The 20,487-nt window shown below is 55.0% G+C and overlaps 1 protein-coding gene across 9 annotated transcripts in view; it reads left to right on the top strand.

Annotated features, from left to right (window-relative positions):
* Positions 1-20,487, top strand: part of DTNB (dystrobrevin beta) — a 217,857-nt gene that overhangs the window by 190,978 nt on the left and 6,392 nt on the right. For 8 of the 9 annotated variants that reach the window (XM_064448417.1, XM_064448409.1, XM_064448412.1 and 5 more), the window contains 4 exons: positions 6,428-6,587; positions 12,975-13,064; positions 16,236-16,289; positions 20,175-20,210. In XM_064448417.1, coding sequence (XP_064304487.1) covers positions 6,428-6,587; positions 12,975-13,064; positions 16,236-16,289; positions 20,175-20,179 — 309 coding nt within the window. In that variant the 3' untranslated portion in view covers positions 20,180-20,210. The remainder of the gene's footprint in view (positions 1-6,427; positions 6,588-12,974; positions 13,065-16,235; positions 16,290-20,174; positions 20,211-20,487) is intronic. The other variant, XM_064448410.1, reaches the window with a different exon arrangement.

Below are 20,487 nucleotides of genomic sequence, written 5' to 3' on the forward strand. Positions count from 1 at the left end.
GTTGGTCTGGACACCCTCTGAGGCTCCTTCCAACCTGAATTTTTCAGTGGTTTGTTTTTTTTTTCATCCCGTTCTCCTTTAAAACTCTCCTTTTTCATGGTGGTTGTAGGAAATTTGACAGCAGGTCACCAGAGAGGTGGGGGACCTCCAGTTAAACTGCTGGGATGGGCGGGGTGATGGAGCAGCAGCATTTTGTATACCTGCTGAAAGCTACTATGGTCACTGCTTCCCGCACCTCCGTTGACGTGGGTTTGGTGCGCAGGCCGGAGCTCTGCCTCTTTTCTTCAGGAAATATTAAGAGTTTTTTCAGTTAAACCTCAGAACTCTTGTATACAAGACTTGATAAGCTGGGACCAATAAATCAAAGTCAGCTCCCAAACATTTCAGGAGCTGGGTCAGAGGTTTCCTTCATTGTTTTTCTAAATCGAAATCCATCTTCTGTGTCCTCCCTGGTGCAGTTTCCTGGAAGAACATGCAACGAGCCAACAAGTCCCGGGATTTTCTAAGGCTGCAACTCCAACAGAGTCAGAGAGGAGCTTACAAACCTTTTCCAGTCTGCCTCCGCTCTGTTTACAAAAGGCATCCCGGAGTTTCCCATCATGTGAGCTCTGCGGCGGTGGCCCTGCGGGAGCGGAGCCGTGCACGGCTCCTCACTAGACCCGTCTCTTCACCAGGCGAAGCTGCAGAAGCCTGTGCTGGGGGACAGGGACACTGAAACAACAGCCCCAGCTTCAAAAGCGACAGGGATAGCCTCAACCCCAATATTTATTGGGCCTTGCGTCATCCCTTCCATAACTCCCTTTGCCTTCAGCCCGCTGGAGAAGGTTGCGAGAGTGATTTATTGACCCCCCTGGGCGCAGCTCGTTCGGCCCTGGGAGCCGTCCCCGAGCGCACCCGTTGGCGGCCGCGTGCCGCCTCCGGGCTGTCCCGCTTCACTTCCCGCGCCTGCAGAGGCGCAGCTGCACCCACCACGTCCTCCCACGGCTTCCTCTGCCGCGGGCCAAGCGCCGGCACCGCACCGTAGCGCCCGCGGGCTGCGGGGCGGCTGCCTCCGCTGGCAGGGCTCTGTGCCGCTCCCTCTGCCCCCGCCCCAGGTGCCGTTCTTGCTTTCTCAGCAGATAAAGTGCTTTCTAGGACAGGGCTGGTTTCACGCTGTGCAGTGTGAGCCCAGCTGTTGGTGAGGCTCCCTGTCACCGTCAGCGTCCTTGGCTCCGACTCGTGTCCTCAAGCGTCTTCCTCTGGGTCCACCTCGAGCTCGTGGCTGCAGATGCCGTCGGGGTCCCGGAGGCTGCCCGAGAGCCGTGGGCTGAGGGTGGCACAAGCGTTGCTCACGGTTAGGAAACGCCAGCTCATACGTTCTTATTTCTGCTTTCTGTATGTATATACATCACAGTCAAAGGTCACGTACCATTTTTCCACGTGCATCGTTTTTCCACAGGATTCATCATTCGCTGCAGAGGGAAAGCACACAAGCACGTTAAGGCTACATGTGCTTTACGTACACGTGCTATGTGCATAAAGTGCAAGAGAGAGATCAATATGTGAAATAGATTTAGTTTAGTTTAGTTTACTTTATTTTAGTTTATTGTATTGTATTGTATTGTATTTTACTGTGTTTTGTTTTGTTTTGTTTTATCTGGAATTAGACAAAACCAGATATTAACAAGTGCTAGAGAACCACATGCAGCCCTGAGGCTGAGAAGCACCCATTCCCTCTCCTGCAGGTACTGGTTTATGTGTAAGCTCAAGCTGGCAGTACAACCACCCACTGCAGAGAGCAGGTTTTGGCTCCAGCGTTTCCCGCAGGGTACCTCAGCGAGCCTTACCCAAGCCAGCAGGGAACGCCCCACGCGCACCCTGAGGCCGTCGCTGAGGTTGAATTGGCATTAATTAGCCTGTAACTCGGTGAATGCATCGTTACAGGTTTGCTTTGGGCTCAATCTCTCTTCTTTCCCAAACCTTCTGCCCGCTGCGTCCACGACGTCGGTGCTGCTTCTGGCTCTCGGGTCCTGCAGAGGTGGCTGCTGCTTTTCTCCGTGCCTTTGATGCCTGGCGTGCGATGGGAGAGCTCCGCCGGTGCTCAGGCTGCGCCGGGTTCTGCCGTGAGCAGAAAGGAGCCCGCATCCCGCAGCGGTGCCCAGAGGGGCGCCTGCAGGTCTCCCCTCCCGTTCTGGACCCGCTCAGGTGTCGTTGCCGCTCAGGAAGGGAACGGCCACCCCATGGGGACGGTGGCCTCAGAGAGAGTTGTTCTTTCCTCCGAGAGGCGTGACCTTGGAGGGCCTTGTGCAGGTGTAGCTCAGGCCACGGCGCGTCCCACCTGTCTCCTGGCAGACGCTGCACGAGAAGGGCTGGTGTCGGTGTTGGCCACGAGCTGCTTTTTCATTCATCTGCTGCATCAGGAGCGAGCGGCCGTCCCTCCTTGGCTAGGAGATCCATCCCAGGCCGATCCACGAGCTCGCCTTGCTTTCGCTTTGCCACTTCTCCCCCCATCCCACTGGTGGGGAGGTCACGAGCGGCTGGTGGGTGCTCAGCTGCTGGCTGGGGCCAACCCACCAGCGCAGCTTCTGGAGCCCGTGGGGCGTCCCACTGCAGCTTCTGGAGCCCACGGGGGGTCCCACTGCAGCTTCTGGAGCCCACGGGGGGTCCCACTGCAGCTTCTGGAGCCCACGAGGGGGTCCCAGTGCAGCTTCTGGAGCCCACGAGGAGGTCCCACTGCAGCTTCTGGAGCCCGTGGGGGGTCCCAGTGGAGCTTCTGGAGCCTGCGGAGGGTCCCACTGCAGCTTCTGGAGCCCACGGGGGGTCCCACTGCAGCTTCTGGAGCCCGCGGGGGGTCCCACTGCAGCTTCTGGAGCCCACGAGGAGGTCCCACTGCAGCTTCTGGAGCCCGTGGGGGTCCCACTGCAGCTTCTGGAGCCCGCGGGGGGTCCCAGTGCAGCTTCTGGAGCCCACGAGGAGGTCCCAGTGCAGCTTCTGGAGCCCACGAGGAGGTCCCACTGCAGCTTCTGGAGCCCGCGGGGGGTCCCACTGCAGCTTCTGGAGCCCACAAGGAGGTCCCACTGCAGCTTCTGGAGCCCGCGGGGGGTCCCACTGCAGCTTCTGGAGCCCACGAGGGGGTCCCAGTGCAGCTCTGGGAGCACCAGCAGCCTGGGAACTGCAGCCCTGTGGTCCCTGAGCAGCAGCCGTGTTTCCAGCAGGCAGTGGGGTTTTTTATTTATTTGCAAAGGTGACTTTCAAGCCTTCACTGAACCGAAAACTTTCAGATCCTCCTCCAAGTACTGAGTGCTGTGGGGTGCATCGCTGGGGGTCGCCGAGCGCGGCGGCGTGGGCATGGGGACAGGGGCAGCAGGGAAACGCAGCTCTGCCCTGTAACTGCTCCCTGCCGAGATACGTCATCTACGTGTGACCTCACGAGCTGTTCTCAAAATCACTAAGTTTTCCAGGAACCGCATCATCGCGCGGATGAGGGGCATTCCCAGCCCCTCTGCGCCGGTGGCTGCGCTATGCAAATCAGCACGGCCCATCTGCGTGCCCAGCGGTTAAAAAAAATTTTAAAAAAAGAAATCAAGTCCTCGGGCACTTACTCTAAGAATATAAATGTAGGCAGCGTGTCTCAAAGAAGAATGAAGGTGAGAAAAAGGTTTCCTTCCCCGCCGAGGCGAAGGGTGTCTGGGTGCCGCTCTCCGGGCTTGCACTGCCGGCCCAGCGGCGTTTTGGGGCTCGAGGTGTCCCCTTGGCCCAAGCACATCTGCGAAGCCGCCGGGAGCCAGATGTGGAGACGGGAGGGACGGGTCGAGTTTGCCACGCAGGGTAAAATCTGTCCCCTCGCAGTTTAGGCGAATGTGTTTTGGGGGGAGGAGCTCAGCGGTGGGGTTTTACTCTATTAATTGAACTCTTGCTTCTCCAAGCAACACAACCTCTAGGCGGCTTTTCATCGGCGCTCCCTCGCTGTCGGTGGGCCTCGGGTGGGTAACAGCACCCCGTGCCGGGCTCCCGAGGTGCAACCTGGGGAACACGCTTCAGCGCACCAAACGCTCCGCTCGCTCCCTGCTGGGGCAGGGCGAGCCCCGGCTCCTCGCCCCTGCCTCCGCCGCGGGGCTTAGCCCTGCGCTGCCGCGGGCTGTGCCTCCTCGCCTGAGCGGCTGCTGGGGCTGGCGCTCGGGCTGGGGGCGAGAGAGGCCACGGGCAGGTTCCTCCGAACCAAAGCCGTGGGATGGGTGACCGCGTCCCGCGTGCCGGGCTGGGAGCGCCGAGCAGCGGGCGCGCATCTTTTGCCACAAATTTATGCGAATTCAGACCCTCCTGCCTGTTTCTGTGCACGTTCAGGTCTTCTTTTAAGGTGTTGGGGTTTTTTTTGAGGTTTTGGTGCAGGGAAGTGAAGTTGCTGGTGTGGCATGTGCGTTTTCTAATGATTTTATCTTCGAAAGATGTCATTTCCCTCCCGCAGCCCTCTCCCCTGCAGACACCCGTGCCGCAAGAACATTTTATTCACTTCTTTGAATCCCCCTATTATTAATACAGTTTCAAAATGACAATTTTACACATGACTAGGTTTTTGTATTAATAAGAACATCAACTTCAGGCTGCCAGGGAGGCCGGGATTAGCCGGAGCTGCAGCCGTCCCCGCGCGGCCCCAGCCAGCGTCCCGCTCCTGGCGCTCCCGCGGGAAGCAGGACCCGGCAGCACCTGAGAGCAGGACCAGCACTTGATGCGAGCGTGGGGGAAACGTGCCGGTCACGGGTGCTGCGCCCTGCAGCGGCGCAAGGGCCGGCTGCACCGGGTGCTGGCCGTGCCGCCGGCGGTGTCACCGCGCGGCATCGCCGCTGCGCCGGCCGGGTTGCCCCGGTAACTGATGCACGTCAAAGGGAGCAAACGATGAACAGGCTTAAAAAAAGGCGACAAGGCAAACGGCACAAACAAACCAGGTATTTGCTCAGAGGGGTTGTGTGGTTTTAATGCCCTTAGTGGGCAATTATTTATGAGTAGCTTTCCTTTAATCAACGGCAGCGTAGGGACCGTGCTTAAATATAAATACAGTCACAGATCATAAACCCTCGCCGGCAAAGCCAGACAAAACTGATCACTAATAACTTTGCAGCTGAGCAAGAGGGTTCAGAGGTTGTTGACAGACACGAGTGGCTGCAGAGAACAACCAGATTATTAACAGTAAAGCAGCACCGTGCACAGTCAAAGCTCTCGTGAGTAACGGCTGATGCTCCGGAGAAGGGTGATGTCTTTGCCTCCCGGGCAGCGAGGGTGGGTGCGGGGGGAGCGAGCGGCGCCCGGGGCGAGGGGCCTGGGCTGCGCAGACCCTCTGCCACGGGTGGCCGGAGGAAGGAGACGGGAACCGAGCTCTCTGCGGATGTCCTTAAACACCCAGCGAGGGGCATCACTCGGTCGATGTCCCCTTGCTCTCGCCCCTGCTGGCACCATGCACCGAGTACTTCAGTGAGATGGTTTTTTTGAAAACAGGGAGCCAATAAGTGCATGTCAGTAAGTACCTATATTTATCTCCTCTTCCTACGTTCGTCAGTCCCCCTCCTTTCCCTGCTCGTCAACCTCAGGTTGTGCTCCAGAGGCTTTGCTGGGGCAGCGTCATCTTTGAAGGCAGGGGGGTTTTGCCCAAGTGAATATTGCAACAGTTTTCTCTGAGCCTTCAAACCGCAGGGAAAAAACCATTCTATTTGTTCGCGATTTGCTACGAAATTCAGCAGACTTTGAGTAGGTAGGCGGTGCCTGAAAGACCCTTGGTACCGTCACTCGCCACCCGTGGAGAGCTGTAGGGGAGCTCCAGAAGTTTCCTCTGGGAAGGCACCGGCACCCGCGACGCGGAGCTGCTCGCAAGGCCCTCCGAGCAGCGCAGCAGAGAGGGCGGGTTTGGCTGGAATAAAATGTAAAATAAAAGAAAAAAATATAAATATAAATATAAAATATAAATAAAAATACGTAAAATATATTAAAAATATATTCAAATAGATTTTAAAAGGGGATGGACCTAGAGCAGCGCCTCGGTGGCACCGCAGAGCTCGGGGGGTCTCCTCACTGCCGCCTGCGGAAGGATGAGCAGGTGCAAAGCGGTTGTCGGGTCCTTCCAGAGCACGCGGCCGGGAAGGTCACCCGGTTCCTTCCTGGGGTTTCTCCAACTGGTGTTTGACCAGAGACAGGGTACGCGCATGGTGCGGAGGCCGTGGGTCGGCGTAGCTGTGATGCCACACGCAGCCCGACGCGTGCTGCGCCGCGCCCAGCGTGCCACCGCTGCGGGGTCCTCCCTCGGCACCGGTCGTCATCACGTTACTCAAGTTGGGTGTTTTGGTGAAGGGTCTTTCCTTAAGGTTTTGTTGTTGTTGTTGTTGTTTACAGAATTATCTTCAGACATTGACCCAAAAGAAAGTTAAAAATGTGAAAACTGTGTCTCGTGTCTCCCGTGCAGGCGCAAGCAGCAGGCTCGGCACACTCCTCGCCCACCCACGGAGGCAGCCGCCCCATGCCCATGCCCGTCAGATCCACCTCCGCCGGCTCTACCCCAACTCACGTCCCGCAGGACTCGCTCGCAGGTGTCGGGGGAGAGGTGCAGGAAGCTTTCACACAAGGTGAGTATCGCAGAAAGCAGGGCCACAGCTGGTGTTAATCCTGCCATCGCCGTGTAAAGGAGGGGAGATTCAGACTAGAGAGAAGGAAGGAATTGTTCACGCTGAGGGTGGTGAAAGCCTGGCCCAGGCTGCCCCGAGAGGTGGTCGATGCCCCATCCCTGGGAACACCCAAGGCCAGGCTGGACGGGGCTCTGAGCAACCTGCTCTGGCTGAAGGTGTCCCTGCTCACGGCAGGGGGTTGGGCTGGGTGGCCTCTAAACGTCCCTCCCCACCCAAACCCTTCTGTGATTCGATGATCCTGTGTGCAACAGGAGCATAACTCACCAATATTGAGACAATAATTACGAACCCCTTTCCTGTGCTCTGGACCAAAATTGATTGGGGCACATTTTTAATCTTTTTAACTTAATGAAATTATTTCTGTGATGATGATCCTCCCTCCAGGGAAGGGATCTTCCATCCCAGAAAGTTACGCCCGCAAGGGGTTTAACAGCTAGGCATTAAAAACTGGTCGTATTTACATATGTGGTGGTTGAACTGTGCTATGATTTGCAAAAGGGAAAACAACAGTCTAATGAGCAAAACCAGGAAAAGAAGCAGCCCTGTTATCCAGAGCGTTCAGCCAACAGCTACTCGCCGCTCTGCCGGTGGTGAGGCCGAAAGGAAGATGAAATTTTGCAGCCCAACTCGGTGTCCCTAATGGAGCCGCTGGCTGCCGCGCACACCTGCAAAATGGCTTGCGCGCTCTGCCGGAGACGTGCAGCAGCCCTGTGGGGAGAAGGGAAAAGTGCTGGACGTGAGAAGTGGAGAGAGAGAGAAGAAGAAAAGAGAGGAGAGGAGAGGAGAGGAGAGGAGAAAGGAGAAGAGAAAGGAGAAGAGAAGAGAAGAGAAGAGAAGAGAAGAGAAGAGAAGAGAAGAGAAGAGAAGAGAAGAGAAGAGAAGAGAAGAGAAGAGAAGAGAAGAGAAGAGAAGAGAAGAGAAGAGAAGAGAAGAGAAGAGAAGAGAAGAGAAGAGAAGAGAAGAGAAGAGAAGAGACCATAATGAAGAAGCAGAAGGATACACAGGACAATGAACTTCTTGCTCCAATGGTCGGAGCTCCTTTTTTTGCACTTTTTCTACATATGCATTTGAGAAAAATACCACTTTCTGGCCTAAACTCATTGCTGCCAACTGCTCCATAAGTAGGCACCAGAAGTGCTGGATTATCAGGTAGTTTCAGCCGCGTTCCTCCCTGCCCACCTTCTCTTCCAGTTCTGTGGTAAAATCGGTGTGGTTGGATCGAATGGGTAAGCTGTCCATTTGTGAATAATACAGCTTATCGTGCTTTGTAGAAAATCAGGGCAGCAGTTGACATACGTATTTTTATCCCCCAACTTCTGTAGGTAGTGTGAGTTTATACTTAGCCGCTGTTGCTTTTTTTTAAAAAAAAAAAGTTTTACAGTCACGCGTTTCAAAAAAGTCAAACTTTTCCATGTCAAAGCCATTGCCGGCTCAAGAAGGACTCCAAAATTTGAAGACAACCAGGTGAAATGGAAACTTGTTCAGCCCACTGGAGACGACTGCTTCTTCCTCCAGTACTGAGGAGGCTGGGCTATCTGGCGATGTCGGAAGGCGGCAAGCGAAGACACAACTGTCAGTCTGAGGTCAAGAAACCTGGCAAATATTTTTTTACCCTCAGGGGCCATCTCACTGCAGAGCAGGGGGAAATTGGTTGTCCTTCAGTCCTACCTACTCCAGCTCTGCTCATGGCGAAGGAAGCCATCCCCAGCAGGAACGGGTCCCCATACTCTGTATTTCTCAGGAGCGGTGTCACTCGTGTTTTATGTGCTCTTTTCTTCTCTTTTGCCCATTTTGGTCCAGAACTCATCATCTTTAGTACTCCAGAAACATCCTGGGATGTAGAGCTGTGAGAAAAACAGCAGCAGGACCTGGTCCTGGGTACCTCTGGAAGTTGTGTCTGGACATGATCCACGTTTCTGGAGAAGGACATCCACTCTTAATGACGATAAAAGAAAGACAGAGAGTCCACCTCTCCCTAATGCACCGGCAAGGGCTTCGGCTGTCTGCGGGCAGAGACGACCAACGGGCAGCAGCTCTTCCTATGGACCTCCTGGTACTCCATGGGGAATCCCACTGGGTGTGGGTGTCCTGGAGCCGGAGGCACCCGGGTGCTGCAGCCTCTCTTGCGCGTTGGTCCTCTGCCGTAAGCGAGCCCTCGGCTTGCTGCAGAGGCCAGGTTGTTTACTTCTTTAAAAGATGACAAGTTGTATCATATGGAGTCACAAAACTGGAGGTGGTGTTTTCTCGTTCTGGGTAGGGAAGATCGTGAATATTAGTGTCAGATACCTCCGTCAGATGGATGTCCTTTTCAAAACAAAGAAAACATGAAAACAAACTTCGCAGAACTGATGATGTATCTCAAAAACAAACAGACTTTAAATAGCAATTTGCGTTTGTCACCTGATCACTGGAAAGAACCTTCTAGAGCAATCGTCCTTGCCTAAATAAGCTGCTGCCAGAAGGAGGTGAGGGAAGAGGCTACAAAATGGCAGCAGAGGAGCAGGAAGCAGCAGTGAATACTCTTCTTTGGTGTTTAACGCCGGAGTGCCACAGCAAGGAGTGCGAGCCCTTGGCCCCCAGCGTAGCCGAGAGAGGGAAGGGCTCTTACTTGTTCTCCAGAACTTCAGCCGGTGAAGAGGTCAGGTGATGGAGCGCGTCCGTCTGAAAACACCGAGCCTCTACCGCCCATCTGTGAGAAGGATATGTCTTTTTCCGATCCCATCGGTAGGAACAAGCTCCTCATCTCTCTAAACACTTCCAGAAACGACAGCAGAAGCAGGCATTTCCAGGGAGGCAAGATGCCAAATACCAGAGGCACAACACTCCATCTGTTGCTGTGGGTGGTCCAGTCGCCTCCTCTTCATCTCTACAACAAGTTTGATGGTACAGCCGAGAGCTCTCAACTGATTTCTTTGGCAGCTGCCTCTCCTTCCCCCCTCTGCAGATTGGCTTTCTTTTTCCAGGCTGCGTAAAGTGGAACAGCAGCGCAATGAGTCCTACCAGTTACTGGGAAAATCTGCTCTATCTGCTTCATCATTTTCCCCTTTCCTTTTTTAATTAGGAAAGCACAAAGAGATGAAATGATCTCCTTTCCGCTGCTAGGAGTAATGAGCACATGATTAGAGTAGTACATTAACAGTCCTACTTGATTTTTTTTCATTTTACAGTGTTGCTTTGGCATCCGAATTTGCTCTCCATCCATCTGCTTTTTTCTTCGGAGATACAGGCAAAAGCCATGACAAAGCAAACTTCCCTCTGCATGGTTCACAGTGATTAGAGCTGTCTTCCTCAAACTCCTGGCTCTGCTAGAAGCTGATGTAATTAATCAAGGGCCCATTCATGCCTTTTACCTGAAGGACTGGTTCATAAGGGGATCGTCTTCGTCAGGACCTGTTGAGATTGCCGAAAGTGAAAAACGCGGGTTTTTTAGAGGTTTTTAACACCTGACAGCATCTCAGGTACATGTCGCAATGAACCAGGTGTTGTATAAAACTGTTCAGGGCTGGGCTGAGGGCTTGTGCAGCGCCTGCATCACAACAGCCCGGTGTCAGTGGTGGTGACTCCCCAGAAGGAAAAATCTGTAGGCAATGCCTGCAGGACACGTATTTTATTGTTGTTTTTTTAACAAACACATTTATTTTTTGCTAATTTTTGCATGTCCACCAGCTTCTTATAAGATGTCGTGGTGGGAGAGGAGAGGAAAAGGGAGTGGAGATCGCGGTGCGGTTCCGCCTCTTGCTGCCGCCACCTGGGAGCGGGCAGGAATGCCAGCGTCTTGTCCTTCCTCCCAGGGCACGAGCCTTCTGCGAGCTTCCCTCAGTGCGGGGAGGTCTGGAGGAGGAAACCTTCAAAGAGCTGACTCTCAGTGGTCTTGCTTATATAGTCTTAAGATCAGATAAGTTTCCTCCGTAGGTGATGTCTTGATCTTTCACTTGGCCGGAGGGAGAACGCAGTAATACGGTATTAGAATAAAATTCCCTGATGGTGCTCCGTTGAAATAGTCAGATACAGCGGTCACTGTCTAATTGGAAAACTAATGCTGCTGTTTATTGTCTTGAAAGAGAACAAAACAGTCCCTCAGGATTTCTCGGATGCGAACACGATCCACCGCTGCCAACAGAAAGGTGGAAGTTCCTTTCGGGGTAACCACAGTGATGGCTTATTCCTTTCAACTACTAGAAAAATTTTTGCAAGAAAAAAAAAAATGGCCAACAGGCTCCGTAATAAGTTTCCTGGAATGATCCTTCCGGAAAGCCAGTCTGCACAATTAGTGCCATTTCATATTAATCATGCAAAATCAGGCAAATCCAAGGCAAGTGGAGAACACAGGAAACAGGATTAAATTTCTATGTTTTCACATAATAAAATAATTTAATGCCACCAGCCAGGAGGTCTTCGGGTGGCTTCTGCACGTAGATGTCCAGACGAGCTCCTTAACATTATCCATCTGTTTCACAGCGGAGATAGGCCGGTGTTTTATACCCTTCCACTCCCGAACGGCGGGCAGGGCGGCGGCCGCGCTTCACCGTCACGTGCAGCGACAGGGCTCAGGACTCCTAGAGACCTGGGTGAAGTAGCCTCCGTCATGCAAGAGGTGCAGAGGATCCCCCTGAAGCCACAGGTCCCAGACTTGTTGGCCACAATCTGCATTTTTCTCCCGGGAACTGCCGGCTGTGCACGCACGGGATCGCCCAGTGCCTTGCTGCTGCCTCGGGAGCGGTGCTGGTCGGTTGGCAACCTAACCTGGAGGAGGAAGATGCTGATGGAAAGCACGTCAGCTGGGTAACGCGCTCTGGCAGCGCTCAAACAGCACTAAAATCCTTAGGCAGAATGTAAGAGCAGGCGCTCCGGCAGCAGCCCCGCCAAGGGCGGAGGAAAAGCCAGCACAGCATTTGGGAGATTAAAGCGGCACGTCTGGAATGAGAGAGACGCGCGACTTCAAACAAAAGTAAACGTGTAATGTACAGTTGTCATTACCAGAGCGCAGTGCAGCTGCAGAATGCCACATCAAATGTCTCCGGAGAGTCCACATGTGTTGTCTTCATGCCCTTGCTGCAGTAAATGGCAGGACGGGATCCCAAACGCCGGGATCTTAGAGCCCTGTCAGGCACTCGGCATCAAAGCGGTGCTCCTGGAGGCTGCACCAGCGCGGACATCTGGTGCCTGCGTGGGCTAACAGGCCGCCTAAAGCCATCTTCTGTGAGCAGCTAAAGCTTGGGGACGGCTGAGGTGGGGCCCCTGAACCCTCGCAGGGACCTGCTCCAGGCAAAGCTTCAGCTCAGGGCCATCGGCTCGGCAACCTGAGAAACCACGGCTACAGACCGCCTGCCGGGGCAGAAAACATGACCCCACGCTGTCCAAAGCCTCCGAATAAAACCGAAACAGCGCAGCGCAGGGAGGTGCGGGAGGAAAGGGGGCTCAGCGAGGGCGGGGAGTCACGTCCGCGGCGTCTCCGGGCGCTGGGGCGCTGCAAAATCGGTCTGCGGTCGGCAGGGTGCCCTGCCTCGAGAATACGGCTGGCTCTGCCGGAGGGACCGGCTCGGGGAACCGGAGTAGATGGCGAATTATATCGCTGTGCTCCCAGCGTCAGCGAAAGGCAGCAAGCGCCATCCCCGACAGGCGGCAGCTCCCGCTGCCCTCGCTCCTCTCCTTCGCGAGCAGCAGCCGGTCTGACGGCCCCTTTGCAGAGCGCGGTGGCCCCGCGCCGGTCCCCGTCGCTCTTGTGGGGCCGTGGCAGGTGTTCAAGATGCCCATGGGGCGAGCGGGTCCCTCGAGCAGAGGATGGCACAAGACAAGTGTCCGTGGCGCAAGAAGTGCCGTGCTCCCCGGCTGGGTGGCACACCGAGGGAGAGGACTGCTTCCTCCAGCGGCGCAGTGAGAATTCAGTTATCTTTTATTCCCCTCAAACCTCAGCGACAGCGATCGCAACAGGGAAGCCGGCAGCGATAACGACTCTGCACAAAGAGCGTGGGTCATCTGCGCCACCGCCAGCACCCAGCGACTCCGGTCCCGGGGAGAAGCGTCTGCCCTGGAGCTGCCGCGCGCGCGCCGTCCTTGTCGGGGGCAGAGCGGTGTGATAGCTAATTAGCCAGACAGGCGGCCAAGCAGAACGGGGCCGTTCCAGAGCAAATCACCACCTCTCGCGAAGCTCTGGTGGGGCCCGGCCGTACGCCGGGGCGCCCCGGCTCTGCCCCGGGTTGGGGTGCGGGGGGGCCCTGCTGGGGGCCGGTGAGGGACGCGTGGCCGAGCATCGTGGCACGAGGAGGCTGGGCAGTGGCAGCGCGGCACGTGCGATTCCTGCTGTTTGTGTGTCTGCTCCGCTCCCAGGTACGAGGAGGAACCTCCGCAACGACCTGCTGGTAGCGGCCGACTCCATCACCAACACCATGTCATCGCTGGTGAAGGAGCTTCATTCAGGTAAGAGTCGATTTAGCGACGCGCGCGCGCAGCAGGGAAAGGAGAGCTCGAAGCCACAAGTTGGAGATTTGTCTTCACCTTTTATTTTTTATGGCAACTGTTTAAAGCGTAATGCGAGATTTTGTGTTCATTTTTTTCCAACGATAAAACGAAAAATAATTTTTATAGCTAACATCACTGAGAACTCCAGATACCTTCTGAACAGGCTTTCCATTGATTTTATCGCTGATAGTTAAGGCATTACTGTGCAGACACAAACCTGGCTGACGGCACCGCTGCTGATTCATGAAGCAGACTCAGATCTAGCTCCCGCGCTTCTGCGCGTATCGATCCGTGCCTCGGCACCGAGTGGCTCTTCCAGAGCGCCCTGCAGGCACGTCCTGCACCACCTACCAGGCAGGAGAAGCGCCACTGCCCAGCCCCACGCCTGGAGGGCAGAGCTCCTTAACGACACAAGCCGGCAAGTCACAAGCCAGGGCAGATCTGAGTGAGCCCCCCCCAAACTACTGCTTAGTGGCGGCGATCCTGGGGCAGCAGCCGAGGCTCCGCTGCAGTGAATCCCCGTCAGATGCCACAACCACAAACACATGGTAAATATATATCATGTATATAGAGAGAGAGGCCAATTGCGTGAGGCCGATTGCGACAAAGGATTAAACAGCGATGTGGGAAAAGGTAATTATTCCCTTCGTGCCTTTCTACTGTGCCGGTGGAGGTGAACACCCTGGTGGGGCTGGAGCAGCTTCTGCTCTAGTCCAGGGACGCGTCCCGTGGCCCTCGAGCTTTGTCGGCGACGGAGTATACGATCATTTGGGATTCCAGCAGCTTGTTTGTGGGCTGCCTTCTCTTTTAAGAAAGAAGTAAGGCGTTCTGTCTTCAGAGTGAACCTCATGGTTTCTGCTTTGCACTTCCCCCAGCCCCTTGCTGTGTCCGGTAGTTCCATCACATAATCCCCCCCCATAAACTTATCAAGCTCTGTATTAAAACCAGTTAGGCTTTTTGTTCCCACTGCCCTTAAAGGAGAAGCCACAGTTATAAACCAGGTTGATATTTTACTGCTAAGCAGTAAATTCACCCGGTCTAAAACCTGTGTCTTGGCTGCAAAGGCAGCTGTGAGTTAATAAAGTCTTTCATGTATGACAGCAGCATCGCTGGTGCCATTGCAGGGACGGGCCCTGTGTTTCTTCAATAAATCACCATGCTCAAGGCACACAGCTCTCTTCCCTCTAGCCTGAAACCCGGTGAACAGACCCTCTGCCCAAAACAGATGTCTGCAGTAATTTATTTTTTTGCTTTTAATAGAAGAGCGCATTTGCAGCGCTAAGGCTGAGCTCAGGATCTGGTCCGGGGCTGGCGGCAGAGCTGAAGCGTCGCCTGGACCCGCGGCTCTCCCGCCCTCCTCTGAAATCCCTGAGAGCTTGGCAAATGCAAACAGCCCAGGTTTGCGCTATCGACGGCCCTTTCAGGCTTGTCAGGGATCGTGCAAAGCAGTTATGGTTCACAAGGGAGTGAAAATGGAATTAATTACAGTCTCCTACTTGAGGATATGCAGAGGCTCCCTTGAAAGTGTCTGAAATCATTTCATTTGTGTAAATTAGGAAAAGCATGAGTTATCCTCAGCTGATGAGAGTCAGTGGGATTTAACACATATTGTCCCGGAGGTAAGCTGTGAGAGTAGACACCTCCTCCAGCCCCAGGCTCGCCCGATATAGCTGCAGGCATTGTGTTGTGAGCGTTTTTGTGAGACTCTGGTGCGTGCACCACCCACGCCCCTGTTTGCCTCTCCGCACCTTTGCACGAGCTCGGGAGACAGAACCCTTTGGAAAGGCAACGCTGCCCAGGGTTACCCCTTCCAAACGGGCCGCCAGAGGTGCTCTGATCGTGCCCCCCGTCCGCCTTCTCCCGTGCTGGTAGCCTCACGCTCCCGGTGCTGCCGAGGGAACACCGATACCATTTTTGCCCCGACTGAGCTTAAAACGACGCGCGCTGCGGAGCCCCCGGGACCAGGCGCGGTGCTGCTGGCGGTGGCTCAGCCCCTGCCCTGCAACGCTGCCGAACGGGGGGCGCGCTCAGGACCCGAAGCGGCTGCCGAGCTCCAGGGCACGTCTCTTGTTATTAAAAATGCGTTTGGTTTTGTCAGTGATCTCGCATTAAGGACTCGTCGGTAGCCATCGCTGAGCTGGCAGAGGCTGCGGCTCCCACATGTCTCATCGGTCCTGCTGTCAAAGCAACAGCGAGAGCAAATATTTATAAAACCCCCTTTGATCAGATCAATTCGAAATGCTTCAGTTTTCCAAATTGTGCCTTTTATTGCAGGGTTTTTCTCCCTTTCTTTGCTCTCAGCAGCATGTGAAGTAGGCAGAAGTGATACCGCTGCTCATAATAACTGTTACCTGTTTACACAGGTCTCATTGAAATGTTGCGCAGAGAGATATGAGCCACCATCTGCAGAAGAATGTGACCTTCTGCTCCCGCTCTCTGCTACATAAATAAGAGCCTGGCCATAAACTCTCTTCAGCGTAACTGGAGTTAAATATAAGGAACCGCCAGCTCTCAGGTGGAAAAGGAGCGCCCGTCCCCGGGGGCACAGCCTGTCCCCGGTTACGTGGCTTTGCCCCCCGAGAGCCTGGCCGCCACCGACCGCCTCGCGTGGGCAAACCCTGCAGCGCCGCCAGGGACCCTCCCGGCTTTCCACCTCTCCTGCACCATTTCCATTTTGCTTCCTTAGATCTGACCTCAGCCTAGAAGCCCTGCCTTCCTTCCCACGGTGTATATCGTGCAGTTCTTGGTTTCTTACAGTGCTAAAATAAGCGTGCACAAGGGACTTTGGTCCTAACGCTCCCTGGGCCAGGCAGCAGTCCACCAGCGGTGCACTCGTTGGGACAGCGTAGACGCTGCTTCCAGCTAGCACCCTACAGCCTCTCATCACCCGACCAGGATGAAGTGGGGCCTGTTCTGGCACCAGCAGCCAACAGGCGCCGTGCCATAGAGAGGACGGTGGTGCTTCCACCCAGGACCTCCGCGGGAGCCTGAACGCTCGTCCTCCTTCCCCTCCAAATCAGCGCTGCCTGAAAAGCCGGTTCTTCCTTTGCTGCAGAAAAGTTCCCCGAGTACCTGTTCTCTCACCTTGTCTCATGTGCGCTTTGTTTTTCTTTTTTTGTTTTTTTGAAGCAGAGGAAGAAGATGAAGAAGAAACAGCAAAAATGCAGAATGGGAAGGACCGAGGTAAGGGGACAGACTACGGTCTCTGAGCCGTAGAGCACGCTCTGATTTCCTCCTCTGCAGGAGATCGGTTCGGCGTCTCCGCTTGGAGCCCCAGGAGAGGGCTCTGAGGGCAGACGGCCCCGGGTGGGAGCAGCCCGCGGAGCCGCCGCTGCTCTCCCGTCACCTGCAGGCACGGCACAGCTTTAGCTGCCCGCGCCGGCCATCGCCACGCCGCCAGGTCGCTCTCTCCAACATCTGCCGCGGCTTGAGACGACCTCATGGCCAGGGTTTCTTCAGCGCGTGTAGTCAGCGTTCAAGAATGTTTTTCTTTCAGCAAGGGTCGTGCACGGATCTTTGAAATGGGTAAGAGGAGGAGGAGTTGCTTTGAGTGCTGCGAGAAATCCAGTTCAGATGAATGTGTTAGAAAAGAACCAAAGCGCGGGCTGGATACCAGTGAAGTTCCTGAGCGGTGGGACCGTCATCTGCTGGGCCACTGCCTCCCGTGGCCTTGGCGGGACAAATGAGCAGCACTGCTCTGCTGATGGCAGTCCCGTGTAGGCAGCGCCGTCGGCGGAGCGGGGTTTCACGGGACGCCCCTTTCATCTCCGCTACCCCCGGATCGCAGGTCTAGATACTAACCCCCCCCCACCCCAGACCACGTCTTCCTTCGGCGCGAGTGAATCCGTAACACGTGCTAGCAGTTGCTCCCGGGGCTGGAAGCGATCATCGCAGGCGTGGAACGCGGCCCCGAGACTTGCAAACAACCGTGCAGCGTACGGTTGAGTTGGAGGGGTCTGCGGGAGATCTGTTCCTCATGTTGCGCTGCACAAGCGAACAAAAGAGCACCTCCCAGAGCCTCCTCGGGAAGGGACCTTGCGCGGGGCCTCTTGAGCTTTGCTTTCTGCGTTTTAAACCGAAGCGCGAGAAACAGACTTGGGCAGGTTTGAATCAGCCCGAGCATTTCTGTCTCGCTTGAGCCAAAACTAATTTCAGCATCAACAAACTGGAACTTTTTATCCTTTTTTTTTTTGTTGTGCGCACATTCTCCTTCTGGCTAAGCTGAAGTGACAGGGCTCACGTTTCTCACCGAAAGAGCTTGTTTTCCTGAGCTTTCCTGTCCAGCGAGTTCTGCAAAGCATTCGGGTGTTTGGAAACGCTCCGCTTCCTGGCGGTTTGGCCATCAGTATTAGACATCTTGAGTTTGCATGAAGAAGCGCATCACCGTTAGATGTTATAAGTGTGTAGGAAGAGCTTATACTTTGCTTTGCTTTTGCGCTTTACTTTGCAGTGAGTTTGATTTTAGCTAAAACAGGAGTTTTCAAAGCAGAATCGCATTGGCTCTAAATCACAGGGCTGTCTTTGCCCTAGAACATTCCTCTTCAGTTAAATATTTTAGATGCTTAGCAGATGACCCTTCAGCTTTTTTCCAAATGTGCATTGTATCTTGCATGGGAAGTAGGGAAAGGGGGATTTTGAGGAGCTGAAGTATGATGTATGGTAGCGGAGATGTAGTAAGACACATTCAGCTCTGTTACTCAATGCAGCATCATTGGAGTTGGGGGGGGGCGGACAGAAACGTGTAACCAAAAGCAGAACTTGGCCCAAGAGCCTTTGTGTGGAATGTAAATATTGTCTCTGCCAGAGAGTAAGCGATTTCCTCGTGTCACAAAGTTGGTGAGATAAAAATCTGGCAGAAAAATCAAGGAACGATCAATACATAAACTGCAGCCTTCCCGCGGAGCGCGTACACGATGGGAGCTCCTCCAGGCACCCAAGCGCGGTGGCGACGGGGAGTCGGGCTTCGTGCGGGCTACGTGGAGGCCGGGCGTTGCGGCAGCGCTTGCTCGCTGCCCCGTCACCTGCAGGGACCCGTGGCCGCAGGGTCTGACGGGGCTGGCCGGCAGCGCCCCATGCCCACACCGAGCCCCACCTGCCCCGACTTCATCCCTTGCACAGCGTCTGGGCGTGCATCCCCATCTCGGCAAAGCCCTCCCCAGCTGCCGCGCCAGCCCGTTACTTCTTCCCATCCTCAGCGGACAAGAGTTAAAGTTACTTATAGCTCGTGTATTCCCCAACTCCTGCACCAGCGTAGACGCCGGTCCTCGCGGGGACACTGCTGCGACGTGTTTCCTAGGGACAGCGTTGCCCTTGGGCTTCCTCACAAGTTTCTTCGCAAAGTTATTTCATATTTCTCTGTGTCCCAATTAATCAACCTCAGAGCTCGCTTCCCCGCTGGAGAGCCTTGCATTCGTACGCTCAATATAGCAGCGGCGTGGTACGGCTTTAGCAGGATGAAATCATTCGGGAAGACTCCAAGTTGGCTGCGTCTTTTGTGGTTAGGATTACAAATTAAGCAGGATCTCCAGAGAAGATGTGTACACGGGTTTCCAGGCACAGAAGAGCACAGTCTGGAGCTGGCCAAGCCGCGTCCATCCAGTCACGTTAGACATCACCCGGCGGCAGCTCAGCCAGCCTCCACGCTGTCTTTGCGCTACCCCTCCTTGAAGCCTGGCGTGACGTAGCCATGGATTGCACGTGCGCCAAACATGTCTCGGGTCGGACGCCTGCTTGGGCAGGGCTGTCCCGCCGCCACCGTTTGCCGTGGTGCTGCTGCCTTTCTCCAGGACAGCGTGCTCCTCTTGGTCACCAAGAGATGGACCCATGACAGTATCACCCAAAACGAGACTCTCCGTGAGCTGGTCCCTCCATGTGTTGGCCATTTGGAATTTATAACCCCCAAACTGCTAGAAAAGGGACTAAAGTGCCATGATCTGCTCTCTCAAACTGCCGGAAGGAAGGGCATGGTTTGCAGCCCCATACAATTTGTTAGGCAGAAATATCCAGCTTGAAATACACCTGCCCGTACCGATGAGGACTGGAGTCCGCGCAGGCATCTGTTCGCGGGGGTAGGACAGAGTCCATCCTCGGCAGGTTTGCAGATGAGACCGAACCGGGAGGAGCAGCTGATACCCCAGAGGGTCGTGCTGCCATCCAGGGGCACCTCAGAAAGCTGGAGAAACGGGCCGGCAGGAGCCTCTTGCAGTTCCACAAGGAGAAGTGCAGAGTCCTGGGCACAAGCCCAGTCCCCAGCACAGGCTGGAGGCCACCTGCGCCCAGCCCTGTCCACAGCCTGGTGGACACCGAGTCGACCACGAGCCAGCAATGTGCAGCGAACGCGAACGGCATCCTGGACTGCATTAGGCAAGGCATTGCGGTCGAGGGAGGGGACCCTTCCCCTCTGCTCAGCGCTGGGGAGGCCATACGGGGAGTGCTGGGTCCGGAGCTGGGCTCCCCAGTACAGGAGGGACGTGGACAGGCTGGGGAGAGCCCAGCGAGGGGCCATGGCAGTGATTGGGGCATTGAAGCATCCATCACATGAGGAGAGGCTGGGAGAGCTGGGATCAAATCACCGTGTGTAAATAACTGATGGAAAAGAGTAAGGAAAACTGAGCCAGAGCCCTCCCAGTGGTGCCCAGGGAAGACAAGAGGCAACGGGCACCCATCAAAATACAGGAAGTTCTGTTGGAACATAAAAAATACTTTTTTACCGTGCGGCTGGTCAAACACTGGCACAAGGTTGCCCAGAGAGGTTGTGGGGTCTCTGTCCTTGGAGATACTCAAAGCCTGATGGGTCAAGGTCCGGGGCAGCCTGCGGGGCCTGACCCTGCTTTGAGTGGGGGGTTGGACTGGGTGATCCCAGCGACGATGGGATTTCTGGGGTTCAGGGGCACTTTTCTACCTACCTTGTATTTCAGAGGACTCGCCACCTATCCCGATGCCGGTAAAGCTGTTTGCAGTTTGCAGAGTTACCCCTTAGAGCGGCAACAGACGGGGAGGGTAGATTTTTCATTGTGCAGGGAATAAAATTACCTACTTTCTAAACGTGCCTTTCCCCCTGTGTTGCAGGTTAGACAGACGACTGAAGGCTGTACAGTAATTCAGGTAAGGACGGATATCTTTTTTCTTGCCCTCTCCAGCAGCACTGCTCTGCATGCGGCGCTGCAATGCGTAGGACCGAGAGCATGGTCGCCTCCTGCCCTTGTCCTTTATCCCCTGGTCCTGCGCAAGGAGGGTTCCCCGCCTGCCCATGGCTCCATTCAAAAGGATGTTGAGTTTTTTTCTTGTCACAATTCCGCTCCTGCTGCAGACAGTGGGGAAAACGTCAATAACTTCAGAGAGAGCAGCATTATCTCCTATTTTATTAGTATTGCTTCTATAC

The sequence above is a fragment of the Phalacrocorax carbo genome, chromosome 3, assembly GCF_963921805.1.
Source record: "Phalacrocorax carbo chromosome 3, bPhaCar2.1, whole genome shotgun sequence".
In the NCBI taxonomy this organism is placed as follows: Eukaryota; Metazoa; Chordata; class Aves; order Suliformes; family Phalacrocoracidae; genus Phalacrocorax; species Phalacrocorax carbo.